Source organism: Neovison vison, chromosome 2, assembly GCF_020171115.1.
Source record: "Neovison vison isolate M4711 chromosome 2, ASM_NN_V1, whole genome shotgun sequence".
In the NCBI taxonomy this organism is placed as follows: domain Eukaryota; kingdom Metazoa; phylum Chordata; class Mammalia; order Carnivora; family Mustelidae; genus Neogale; species Neogale vison.
The window spans coordinates 15,132,848-15,147,283 of NC_058092.1; the positions used below are offsets into that span (position 1 = coordinate 15,132,848).

A 14,436-nucleotide genomic window follows, 5' to 3' on the forward strand; every position below is an offset into this window, starting at 1 on the left:
GAAACAGGACACAGAATGAACATCTTTTAAAGTTTGAGAAAAAAATGAACTCCTAAGTTTAAATCACGAATCAACAAATTTCCTTTTTCTTATTCTATATTCTATTGTAGTCTAACTTCTAATGACCTTGCAATGCCACTTTCTAATTAAGTACAGATCATCACGAAGATCTTTTAATAATTTGTCATGAGAGTCTGTCACTGGTACTTAAACTTACTAAAGAGCAGTAAAGCTACATTATACAGTTATAGAGAGTTCTTTTTTCAGAGCTTATAAAATGAAGACAAATGTTATTTTAGTGGAAAAAAAATTTATTATGTCCTCTTCTCTGTACCTAAAATCAGCAAAAGAAAATCTACTGGATATAAGTAGAGAATGTATTACTTGGAAAAGTTAATTTCTAACTGGAAAAAGAAGTATGAAGAAACTTGGTTCCATGAATGACAAACCATAATTCAGAGAACACAAAATCATTGAGCTGTCTGAGGCACACTGTTAGGATATTTTTCAAGGGACTCACCAAATGAGCTGCATTATTTGGCTGGATGAAGCCCTATTAAATGAGCTTATAACTGAAGAAAGGAAATACATTATTGGCTGGACTGTCAAAGGTGAATTTAGTTGATAAAACTGCCTATTTAACTCATGAGTTTTGTTTTTGTTTTTTTTAAGATTTTATTTGTTTATTTGACAGACAGAGATCACAAGTAGACAGAGAGGCAGGCAGAGAGAGAGAGAGAGAGAGGGAAGCAGGCTCCCTGCTGAGCAGAGAGCCCGATGCGGGACTCGATCCCAGGACCCTGAGATCATGACCTGAGCCAAAGGCAGCGGCTTAACCCACTGAGCCACGCAGGCGCCCTAACTCATGAGTTTTAAAGTGCCAGAAAGTCAGACCAGACCACTATGTATGTTAATAACTGATGAAATATCCTACAATTTTAAAACAAGTTTTAAGATGCCTTGATCAGCAATTTTAAGATGACTCACCCTTCATGTTACCCTTCTAGGCTATAATTTATAGAATTTGGTAAAATATTTGCAACGATATAACAACCAAATATATAACCTAATATGCTAATATCTGAAACATTCTTTTAAAGGCTGAGAAAAATCTGTTAAGAAAAGGAGAGCTTAAGGATCAGTGAAAATAAAGATAATGACAACCAGTATGCACTAAACTACTATAATAAATGTTCAACTACAGGAAAGACAAGGAATTGGATTTCGGTGGGGGGGGGGTCTGTGTGCAAACAATCAAATTCTTTTTTATTATACCTTAAAACTATATGGTAAAGAAAAAAGTGACTGATTCAGAATGAGTTAAAACAGTTCTTATGTCCGAAGAATAACAATCTGAAGCGGGTTTTAGCCAATTATGGCTCATGGGTCAAACCTGGCTCATCCTATATCTGTACAGTGTGCAAGGAAAGGATGGTTTCTGTATTTGTGGTCACTGAAAAAATTTCAAAGGAGAATATTTTATGACACATGGATATTATATGCAATTCAAATTTCAATGTCTGTCAATGAAGTTCTACTGGAATATAGTCACAGTCATTCATTTATACATTGTCTATGGCTGTGTTTGGGCTACAGCAACAGAGCTGAGAAATTGTGACAGGGATCATTTAGTCCACAAATTTGAACTATTTACTATCTGGACTGTTACAGGAAATGTTGGCCAACCCCTGACCTAAAGAAGAGGATGAATATTTGCAGTAGTGGTGGCCTACTCATTTAATATTCAATAATGCTTAGAAATCTAGCAAAGGAATATGAAGTATAACAGAAGAAAATGAATAAAAATAGTGGAATCTAAAGAGAAACCAATTTATGAAGCTCTTACAGCCATACCAGGAATGTATGAGATTCCCCTGCCTCTGGAAGGTATTTTATTCTCTGTAGGAGCAACATTTTCTTGTTCAGCTGCAATACAAGTGCATCAACTATTTGCAACTCTACAACTTCCTGCCAATTCTTATCCCCTGAGAACCACACTACAATCACTTCCATGAAACATTTTAGTGGTTGCTATGGGACTAACTGTGACATCAGTAGGGCATCGTGTAAGACTAGTGACAGGACAGGGGGAAGTAACAAAGGGGTACTGTGAACTGCTTGGAAAGGGTAAGAATTATAACTAGAGAGAAAAGCCTTTTGAAACAAATGTATTTAAAGTCACTTTAAAATAATCTGTATATTCTAATGTTATCACCTTATGCATTTAAGAAAAATTACTTTAATAAAGTAGATGTTAAGAGTTTAAAAAGAAAAAAGCAATGTACAGATTTTTTAGACTACTCTTCATTTGTAAGCTTCAGTACATAGCAGGACATAGCACTAAGGATACGGAGATTATAGACTATGAAACTGATAACTCTACCCTTGTTTCTTTCTTACATGGTCTCCTATCATGCTCTAACCTACAGCAAAATCTGGCATGGTTTAGTTCAAACAGATAAATCACATGTGAAAAGTCACGTTACGGCGATGCAGTTAAAAGATGACATTTGCAAAATGAATTTCTCTAAATGCACTCGATAATTTCTACCATCACTGCTACTCAGTATTTGAAAAAACTGTTTCTATTTTTTTAAATTTAATTTTATTCTTTTTCAGTGTTCCAAAATCCATTGTTTATGCACCACACCCAGTGCTCCATGCAATATGTGCCTTCCTTAGTACCCACCTATTTTTGTTTACCAGGGTAGTTTTTCCATCTTGTTAACAGAAGGAAAAATTCAATTGAAGGGGTTGGGAGATTAACCGAAAATTAAGCAGTAACTCACTTTTGCCATTTTAGAAGGCGCATTTGGAAAGACAGAAAAGACTCTGATGAAACTGAAAATGGTATCAAAAATCTTTTAAAAATTCTGTAGGTGGACCAAAACAATCAGACTCTGAGCTTGATATATCACATTTTGTTTGAAAAACAGTATCTCAAAAAAGAGATATAAACCCACACTTGTCTTAGGAAATGGCACCACTACTCTGAAGATAAGCTAAAGAGATTTACTTTGTCCCTTACCTCCACTTCTGCCTCTAACACCTCCTCAGTGGTTCGGGTCCGATCTTTTGGTTTCTTCCACATCTTTGGTGCGGTTACAGCTGTCTGAGCTGAAATACAAGATCAGGGCCATTACTTCCCACTGCAAAGTCATGTTTGGAAATACCGAATCTAAAATGATACCTGTATTCAAATTTAGCAGAACGCAAGAGGGCTTCACCCATATGGAAGAAACAGCTGAATGATCAAGTGAACAACTGTGCGGTTGTGGCCCAGAGACTGCACCAGCACATGTCTTAGGCACGAACTGGTCACATCAGCACATACAGCCTTCCAACCACTGTCCTAGGTTCTTCCTCTTTCATGGTTAGGGTACATAATTCAGTATCTATACAAGAAATTGGCCCACCAGCCAATTCTAGACTTGGGGTCTGCTTCTATTATTAATTAACTATGTGACCGAAAGCAAGTCACACTTCTCAGGCACCTGCACATTTAACTATAAAGAGGGGAGTGAGATTAGGTGATATCTCAGCTTCCTTTAAATCACAAAACATACCAAATTCTAGCTTCTGTTTTTCAAAGCTTTCTCGACAACAAAGCAATACTCTAGGATTTCACTAGCGAGGCAGCACTTCTAAAACCTTTAGTTCTCATTTCAGATCAATACTGTCAGTCTAGTGATCCACACCGCTGAGGAGAAAATCAAGAGACAATCTAATTTTTACTGATTATATTGGATCAGAAGTTCTATTTGGGAAATTAAGTCTAAAAAGGATTTTTAAATATTTATTTGGCTTGCAAATTTCACAAAATCGTTCAACATTTGGATGTACAATTTAAAGACTAAACATCAGATAACAAATAGAATATATAAAAAGGAGTCTACAGAAGTTAACACATGAGTCAACAGATAGAAGTGAGGTATGACGGGCAGATAGGTAGGGAGAAGAGCCCACGGAAAGCCACTTAACAAATACAGACATCATCAAAAGTCAATAAACACAAAGCTGAAAGTTTCCCTGTACTGTTTCCCTACAGGAATATAAGATAGTTCATTAAGCAAAACCAACCAATCTCTCTGGACAGCCTACTCTTTTTCAGAAGAACAGCAGAATATGAACACTGACACTGTTCTGCGGAACAAGGAAAAAGAAGTACTTAACATTCTTCTCAAAATTATTGCACCATCATAAAAAATACTATTGTAAATCTTCTTTGTTACACACACCTCAATTTTTTTTTTTTCCCCTTCTCCTCACGGACCATAATGAACAAGAAAACGTTAGATCACTGTTATTCTTCTTTGGTGATCTACTCAAAGCAAACTTTTCTCCCAAAGTATGGAATTAAGATTATGGTAACCATGCACAGGTTTAAATTACTTATGTTCTCACAGTCTTATACGGAATATGTATGTTCATGTGTGTGTGTATGCATGTAGTGGTCTCTTCACTTTTTATGGATCTTCTGATTTTATATAACCGGTCTGTTATATGTGCGTCTCTCCAAAATGTGACTAATTCTCCTTCCACCGCAAATCCTTTTTAAGAGAGTTTAGTAAACATGTACATTTTATTTTAAATTTTATTTCATATATACGTAAATTTAGCTCTAAATTCCATTCATAGAAAACGGGAAGACCACTTTCTGGAGGATTCTTTGCTATCGAATATATACCCAGGACTGGTTTCCTCTAAACAACAAAAATCAAAGATGTAAATAAACTTTATTTTTCAAGGATATATCAACCATGCCCACAACCGAAAACCATAAAAAAAAAAAAATCCAAAAGACAAAAAACAACAAAAAAACCCCACAAAAACCATTTCTTCCATGGACAATATAACACATTTAACATACCTTTTTTTTTTTTAAAAAAGCTACTTATGCAGCAGAAATTGTTACTTTGTTTAAGTGACTATATAAAGTTCTGATTTAAAGTAATAATTCAAGGGGTGCCTGGGTGGTTCAGTGAGTTAAAGCCTCTGCCTTCAGCTCAGGTCATGATCCTAGGATCCTGGGATGGAGCCCTTCATCGGGCTCTCTGCTTAGCAGGGAGCCTGCTTCCCCTCTCTCTCTCTGCCTGCCTCTCTGATCAGTCTGTCAAATAAATTTAAAAAAAAATAAAGTAATAATTCAAAAATGAAGTGAGAGAAAAGACACACTTCTTTTAGGAAATATGCAATCTTTTGAAAACCTGAAAACTAGGTATACACACATACCTAGTGTCTGGAGAGATTATGATATACATCCCCTCTCCTATCATTACTGATGGAGAGGTGCACTAAACTTTGGGTGTTCTACAGTGGGGAGAAGAGAAGCGTGGGGAGGAAAACAGAGACATCAACTCTGATTTACAGGACAATTAAACCTGAGTTAGCTAGGATAAGACAATTATATTTAAGACATTGTCTCAGATTTGCTGTTTCCTTTCTAGTCCATTCCCAAAGCCTACACTTAAGATTAGGCTCGTATTATCGCACTAATGTTACCATAAGATGGTCTCTTAACTAAGTATCTCTGATTCTTATTTTAAGATATCATATATAATACTGATGGATGGTCTTTTAAAGAATTGATCTGACTGGGTTATTCTTTTTTTTTTTTTTAAGATTTTATTTATTTATTTGAGAGAGAGACAGTGAGAGAGAGCATGAGTGAGGAGAAGGTCAGAGAGAGAAGCAGACTCCCTGTGGAGCCTGTGACTGGGTTATTCTTTTATTGAAAATATTCTTCAAGGCATTATACACCATGCCAAGCATAGTTCCTTACACAGAGTGGACACTTAACTTTGTTGACTAAAGAAATAATAGCAGCTCTATGTGAAAGATATAATACTGACATTCCCAAAACAAAGACATGGATTCTTTCCCCCTTGTCTTCAATTAAAGCACCACAGGACAGGTGACCATCTTTGTATGAGATTCTTAATTATCTGAATTTAGAGATACCTAAAGTAGCTTCCCCCTAGCCTTCATAATAACTCAACTCTTAAAAGCACATTTAATTTCTATGACTTTAAAATACAAAATAAGGAAATGTAAACAAAAAAGCAATACTATGATTTCAAGACTTTTGCAAATTTTACATTATTGGCAGGAAAATGATGTTTTCCTTGAATGCTCTTGTTAGGAAATGACTAAGCTTTAAATTCAGGAAAATACTGGGGACACAGACAAGTTTAATGATTGGGTTTTTTTGTTTGTTTCTTTGTTTTTTAAAGACTTTATTTATTTGATAGAGAGAGACACAGTGAGAGAAGGAAAAGAAGCAGGGGAAGTGGGAGAGGGAGAAGCAGGTTTCCTGCCAAGCAAGGAGCCCAGTGTGGGGCTCGATCCCAGGACCCTGGGATCATGACCTGAGCAGAAGGCAGATGCTTAACGACTGAGCCACTCAGGCAGCCCAATGACTGGGTTTTATTTATTTATTTATTTTTTTAATTTTTTTATTTAAGATTTTATTTATTTATTTGACAGAGATCACAAGTTAGGCAGAGAGGTAGGCAGAGAGTGAGGGGGGAAGCGGGCTCACTGCTGAGCAGGGAGCCTGATGCGGGGCTAGATCCCAGGACCCTGGGATCATGAACTGAGCTGAAGGCAGAGGCCTCAACCCACTGAGCCACCCAGGCGCCCCCAATGACTGGGTTTTAGAAAGATTCTTTGTCTTTTCCGTGACAGAGGTTTTAGAATTTATGCCAAGACTGCATCGAGTTAGAAATGTTCCCATTTTCTACTCTCACCCCTGAAATGGAATACAGACTCCAGAAAATTGTGCTGTATCAAAACTATTTTAACTAGAAACCACTCCATTTTAAAAAAAGAAAGAACGATGCAATATATTTTTGTGACAACTGGTAAAGGCCTGACAAGTCATCTCTGCAAAGAGTCCCTTGCTGTTCATTTACTTTTTATATGGCCTTTACTGGAGTCAAGGTGCTAATCTTGCAAATTAAAAGCTAACAACTATCCAACTATAACAACTAATTTGCTAATCTTGCAAATTAAAAGCTAACAACTATCCAACTATAACAATTATGTGCAACTCAGGAGGCAAATGCTAGGCTTGGAGAAAGGGGGATAATAGAGAAGATTCATAAGTTGAATGAGTTTTATTAAACCAATGAAATTTGCACAGTCTTCCCTGAAGCCTGATGTAATTAGAATACTGAGAAAAACTACTATGTAAAATGGTAGATCACATAAGAACAACCAATAGCAGTTAAGAGACAGACACAGAATGCATCCTGAAGAGCTATCTGGATCATGAAAACATGATCTAGAATGTACACTGTCTCTTCTTTCCAGGAGTATGAGTGCTAAAGAAAGTCCAAGTAGTTAAGTCCTGGTTATTAATTTGAACTTTTAACTCTATGAGATGTCAGAAATGGTATAGGAAGTGCAAGAATGACACATGCCTCCTATCACTAATATAATGTTATTTCTTTATCTAGGTTATTTTTTTTTCTCCTAATCCTGCCAGTCACAATTCCTACATATACACGGACTATCATTCACCTTAAGACTTAGAAAAATTCCCCCAAATAGGGAGAACTTGGAGGGTAGAGATTTAGTTTAAAAGGATGGAATTGGTCAGTTCCTTATATATATTTTCCAACATGCAGGGTTTTATAAGAAAAATATTTATAACCTTCCTCTCTTTCTTAATTTTTAAGTAGGGTCCACATCCCATGTTGGGCTTGAACTCATGACCCAGAGATCAAGAGTTGTACATTCTACCAGAAGAGCCAGCCAGGTACCCCAAATGTATTTTTTTCTAATCATAAAAGTAAGATACAGCCATTGAGGAACACTTACAAAATTAAGACAGATATAAAGCTGGAAAAAAGTTCTATGAGATATTGTGAATATTTTGGCCAAACTTCTTGCCAGCATTTAAAAGGCACAAGTGTATGTACACTATATAGTTTTATTTATTTATTTTTAAACTAAACTGCAAACAAGAATGTAAACCTTCATAGTTTTGCTCTTTCAGTATGAACTGTCATAACAAATCAACTTCGTCAAAATCCCTATATGTTCAATCTACCGCATTTTTATTAACTGAGTAAAAGAAAGTTCACAGGTTGGTATTTATAAGTAAATCATGAAGATAAAAAAAAAAGGCAGTAAATAATTACAAAAGGGGTAGATGTACATATATTTTTTAAAGATTTTATTTATTTGACCTACAGAGATCATAAGTAGGCAGAGAGACAGGCAGAGAGAGAGGCAGTGAGACAGGAGGAAGCAGGATTCCTGCTGAGGGGAGAGAGGATGCTGGGCTCCATCCCAGGACCCTGGGATCATGACCTGTGTGGAAGGCTGAGGCTTTAACCCACTGAGACACCCAGGTGCCCCTATGAAGTCACTTTTGTCAAGAGTAAGTAGGGAGAAAGAAAAGCTTCCTATGTAGGAAGTCTACCTTAACATGGAATTATTCTGCTGAAGCAGCAACTGACCAAGACCAAGTCGCAGCAAAGATTTTTATGAGCTGCTTCGAGTAGCAAAGATTTGGCTTTGGGCTAGTTAGATTCGGCTAAGGGCTTAAAAACAGATTAGGCTAATTAAGAGAAAAGGCAAAATAAAAAATTCATTACATTTATAACATGTAAAATACTTACATAAAGTCTGGAAGGAAATGAAGAAAAGTTTAATGTTAAGACTCATTATTAACTATGAAAAAAAAGATGCAGGACTATAATATTTGAATAATGGGGGGCTTTCCTCTGTTCTTTTATTATATTTTATTATAAATAATAAAAATTATAAAAATAATTTGAATTTGAAGAAATAAAAGAGTGAAGCTTTTGAAACTGATTTTTACTCATTGTTTCAATCTTGTTTTATCTTATATGACTGAAGTGGATGTGTTTTGTTCTAGGTTTTAGGACTGCTCTTTATAAAAATACTACTGAAATAAATATTAAGAACTGTTAATCTTCTTCCAGGATGCCTGGGTAGCTCAGTCATCTAAGTGCCTGCCTTCAGCTCAGCTCATGGGATCCAGCCCCACCCTGGGCTCCTTGCTCACCAGGGAGTCTGCCTGTCCCTCTGCCCGCCACTCCCCGTGCTTGTGTGTTCTCCCTCTGGCAAATAAATAAATAAGATCTTTAAAAAAACCCCCAAAACTGTTAATCTTACCAAAGATGTTAAAATTTTACATATGTTTGTTGATCTGTGGACTTGGAGAACTCATGGAGCTCTTTGACAGCATTTGCTTTATACCAAAAAGTGGAAGCATCATCATTCCACAGAGATTAAAAGAATGTGAAAGAGGTGATTACATAGGAGAGGCAAACTTTCAGTCCCAACGTATTCCACTAGCTATGCAATATAAATCTGAAAACAACTTTTACTGAAGATACCATGTTGGTAAACTTGCTTCTCTTTATTAGATCACTTCTTCCTTATTACTTAATTCTTCAGTAGTCAAGTCAAATTTAAGAAAATTTCAATTTTTTTCTGGTGCCCAAAAGGGATTTTGGTATTTGGTATTTATACTTATATATATTTATATATATTAAGTATTTATAAGTAAATCATGAAGATTAAAAAAAAGGCAGTAAATAATTACAAAAGGGGAAGATGTACATATATTTTTTAAAGATTTTATTTATTTGACCTACAGAGATCATAAGTAGGCAGAGAGACAGGCAGAGAGAGAGGCAGTGAGACAGGAGGAAGCAGGATTCCTGCTGAGGGGAGAGAGGATGCTGGGCTCCATCCCAGGACCCTGGGATCATGACCTGTGTGGAAGGTATTTATACTTAAATACTTATAAATACCAAATTTTACTTTCCCTTTTCTTGGATCTTTGCCTAGAGAAAGCTTGTAATTGTAAATCATTCCTCTATCCATCTGATATATGTGTAAATCTTTTTAAGATGCTAAAGACTCTTGGCAGCTTTGTAATTCAGGAATGTTTTTCTTAAGAGCCTGGGAGCCATCTCTCTCCTTGCAATCCTCTCAGCCTCCTCTCAGCAACTACCTGCTTATCATAAACAAATGTGAAGTTTAACTTCTCTGGATAAAGGCAAATGACTAACACAGATGTACACCCCAACTACAAAGATAATTCCTGATGAACTAGATACAACAGCAATGGTGCTGGTACAGTCCTACTACATGACGACAAATTATCATCTTGAGAACATGTATGTAACGAATTGTATTTGCCTGGCTTGAGGAAAGGGTGAGGATTCCTTCTGTCTGTAATCTCATTAGTGGGTTGTATACGATGCTCACTTAATGCTTATTCAATAATAAAACTACTTCCTTTCTTTTCTACATTTGTAAAGAGCATTTTCCGGTTTGGAAGGAGGTTTTAATTTTTTCCCCACGATTCAGTAACAAGAATGAGATGGTCTAGGAGTACCTAAAATGAACAAATCAGCTAAAGATCTTGTAGCCATATAACAACCAATTAAGACACCCTGAGTTACATATATATATATATATATATATATATATATATATTTTTTTTTTTTTTTAAAGAGACCCTGAATTATAAAAAGTTTCCCTTCTAGCACTCTAGTCTTCTGGAATATAATATGAACTCCTTAGCTCTAAGACTTAAGATGAGTGTGTCCAGAATCTGAGTCTCTGGACTGAAGAGACACAACACTATGAAGAGTTATTAAGAGTAGATACTTCACAGGGCGCCTGGGTGGCTCAGTGGGTTAAAGCCTCTGCCTTCAGCTCAGGTCATGATCCCAGGGTCCTGGGATTGAGCCCCACATCTGGCTCTCTGGTTAGCAGGGACCCTACTTCCTCCTTTCTCTCTCTGCCTACTTGTGAACTCTGTCTGTCAAATAAATAAATAAAATCTTAAAAAAAAAAAAAAAGAGTAGATACTTCACTACTGGTAAGGGAAGGGCCTCCTTACACTGTCACAGTGTTGTGTATAAAGAGTAGAATGTTCCAATAATGGAACTTCCAATCAGAATTCCCACACTTAACACCCAGTTCTAATCTCTTCTCTTTCCCATCATTTTTTCACAATCTTTCCCTTTTTTGGATCCTGGTTTTTAAATCGTTCTGATTACAATATATTCAAGAATTTTATTTAAAGTTTCTTGAGGCTAGGGATCCTAATCTGTCTTTTTTTCTTCCATAGATCCTTATGAGGACCTAGGAAAATCTGATGATTCTTCTAAGAAACTGGACTACAGCAAGGAAAAAACCCAGCGGAGAGAAGGTTAAGTTTTTACAATGGAGATGTACGTGAACAAGAAAACTAATAATTGGGATAAAATAACATAAGAATGATGGGTCACCTAGAGATGTCAACAAAAAGAAACACTAGGGAGTAAGTAAGTCTGTCATTGTTTTCCAGCCATCTTCTCAGGGGTTGCTATCTGAAATGTATGAATGGCTTGGTGATTATGCTTCCCTTCATATTCCCTTCCCTTCTCTGACTTCTTCAACTAAGTTAAAATAGTAAATAAAAAATAGTATATAAATACAAAATAGCAAATTAAAAAAAAGTAAAATAGTAAAACTGGTCTGTTCAGGGTCCAGCGCTGGAACCAAAAAAGAAAACAAAATGAGGGTACTAGAATAGAATTCCACCAAAGACATACATCTGTAACACAACTAAAATTTTTTTATTTCCATGTTGAATCCCTACGTTGTACATCTGAAACTAATGTAACACTGTATGTTAACTGGAATTAAAGTAAAAATGTAAAGTTAAAAAACATACTTTTTTACTTCCAGCTTTAACTTTACATATTGTGAAGGTAAAAGTCAAGCTGTAGTTTTGTACATTTTTTTATTTTGGTTTGTTAATCCTTTTAATGTTCTCAATAATTGCTTTTTTCATTATATGGGTCTATTTTCCTAATTCTTTTGTTTTCTTTTTTTTTTTTTTAAATTTCCCTATTACTTTTATTATTTCCGTTAGGTTTAATTTGTTCTTTTAAAAATATCTCAGCTTTGTTTTTGTTTTTTAAAGATTTTATCTACTTATTTGACAGAGATCACAAGTAGGAATAGAGGCAGGCAGAGAGAGAGGAGGAAGCAGGCTCCCTGCAGAGCAGAGAGCCTGATGTGGGGCTCAACCATGACCTGAGCTGACCTCAGGCTTTAACCCACTGAGCCACCCAGGCGCCTCTCTCGGCTTTGTTGAGGTAAAACCGACAAATCAAATAATAAGACATTTAGAGTGTACATTGTGGTGATCTGATAGACGCACACACTGTGGAATTCCCTCCATCTTGTTCATTAACACATCTATCACCTCACATATATATTTGGAGGGGTGCAAAGAACATCTAAGTTCTTTTTTCTTTGCAAGTTTCCCTTACACAATATGATACTATCAACTATAGTCACCATGTTTTACATTAGATCTCAGGCTTTATTCATCTTACATAATTTGTTATTTGAATACCTTCGTCACATGGAGGCTGAGGTCATTAATTTGAGACCATTTTTCTCTCCTACTTTGTGCATTTAGTGGTATAAACTGCCACCTAATATCTATATTAGCAGTTGTGATACACGGAACAATGCACTGCCAAAGATGTCCATGTCCCAATCCCTGCACCCTATGAATAGGTTACCTTACATGACAAAAGTAACTTTGCAGATGCGATTAACTTAAGGGATCTTAAGATAGGGAGAGTCTTATATTGAATTAACCTAGTGGACCCAATGTAATCAAAAGGGTCCATACAATTGGGTGGGAAGCAAGAGAATCAGAGACATATGAAGATGTTATGGTCCTGGCTATGAACATGAGGAAAAGGCCAGAACCAAGAGGAATATGGGTAGCCTTTAAAAAATGGAAAAAGCCAGGGAACAGATTCTCTTCCAGAGTCTCCAGAGAAAACACATTTTTGTTACTATCTCAAGTTTAGTCCAATGAAACTGATTTTGGATTTCTGATCTCCCAAAATGTGACATAATAAATTTGTGTTCTTTTCAGTCAACAGGTTTGTGGTCATTTGTTACAGCAGCAACAGGAAATGAGTATAAGCACAAATTTTGATTTGGGTTTTACTTCCACCCAGTTAAAACACTTTATAGTTTCCCTTTTTACTTTCTCTTTTACCCCTGGGTTATACAGAAATCTGTAATTTAGTTTCTGAATATTTGGGGGATTTTTCCAGAGATGTTTTTCTTACTGATTTCCAATTTAAATGCATTGTGGTCAGAGAACATACCTGCTTTGACTTGAATCCTCTGAAATTAAAACTTGTTTATAAGTCATAATATGGTCGATCTTTGTAAATCTGCCATTTGAACTCACGTGTCTATTGTGTGTTTTGTATCAATTAGGTCAAGTTGGTTGATTGTGCTACTGAAGTCTTCTATAGACTTACTGATTTCGGTCTACTGTTTCTATCAATTATGTTTCTCTAATCAGTTAGGTTATGGATGTCACTACTTTTTGAACATGTGAAATGCAGTTATAATAACTGTACTCAATAACTATTCCGTCTGCTAATTGTAACGGCTATGTCAGTTACAAATCAGTTTTGATTGACTCATTTTCTCCTCATTATGGGACCTGTTTTTCCCATAGTTTCATCAGTCAATTCTACTAATCATTTGAGAAGAAATAATATCAATTCTACACAAACTTTTCTAGAATACTGAAGAGGAGGGACTGGTTACCAACCCAGTCTATGAGGTCAACATTATCCAGATGTCCAAATATGAAAATTATCACAAAGGCCAATATCCGTCAAAAAACCTAAACAATATTTTATCAAACCAAATTCAACAATACAAAAACAAACAAACCCACCCCTACTTCAGAGACAAATTTTATTTCAGGAAAGCAAAGTTGGTCTATTATTTAAATATCAAGTAATATAAAGCAAGTAGTTAACAAAAGAAACCATGACTGTCTCAAGATGTGTAAGAAAAACATTCAATAAAATCCATTTCTATCCCTGATTGAAATAAAAAATCTCAGAAAATTAGGAATAAAAAAAATTCCCTTGACCAAACATTCAAAAACCTACAGCTAACATCATACTTAATGGTGAAAGATTGAACGCTTTCTTTCTGAGATTGGGACCAAGATAAGAATGATTACTTTCACCACTTCCAGTCAGTATTATATTGAAGGTACTAGCTAGGGCAATAAGTCATGAAAAAGAAATAAAAGGTGCCTCCAGTTAGAAATGAAATAGAACAGTCTTTGTTCAGGAATGACAAGAGTACTTACACAGAAAATCCAAAGAAAGTGCTGCAAAAAAAATGCTAATAAAACTAGTAAATGAATTTTAGCAGGACTGTAAGAGACTGAAAACTCCATTGTATTTCCATATACTAGTAATGAAAAATCAAAAATTGAAAGGAAAAACACCATTTATAACAGCATTTAAAGATAAAAATTTGACAAAACTATGAAAGACTTATACATTAAAACCTTCAAAACACTGCTGAGAGAATTAAAGAAGAAAAACTGTG

At 35.6% G+C, this 14,436-nt stretch overlaps 1 protein-coding gene across 18 annotated transcripts in view; it reads right to left on the reverse strand.

Moving 5' to 3' along the window:
- Positions 1-14,436, reverse strand: part of EIF4G3 (eukaryotic translation initiation factor 4 gamma 3) — a 350,821-nt gene that overhangs the window by 88,375 nt on the left and 248,010 nt on the right. For all 18 annotated transcript variants that reach the window (XM_044237357.1, XM_044237358.1, XM_044237359.1 and 15 more), the window contains one exon: positions 3,029-3,117. In XM_044237357.1, the coding sequence (XP_044093292.1) occupies positions 3,029-3,117 (89 nt within the window). The remainder of the gene's footprint in view (positions 1-3,028; positions 3,118-14,436) is intronic.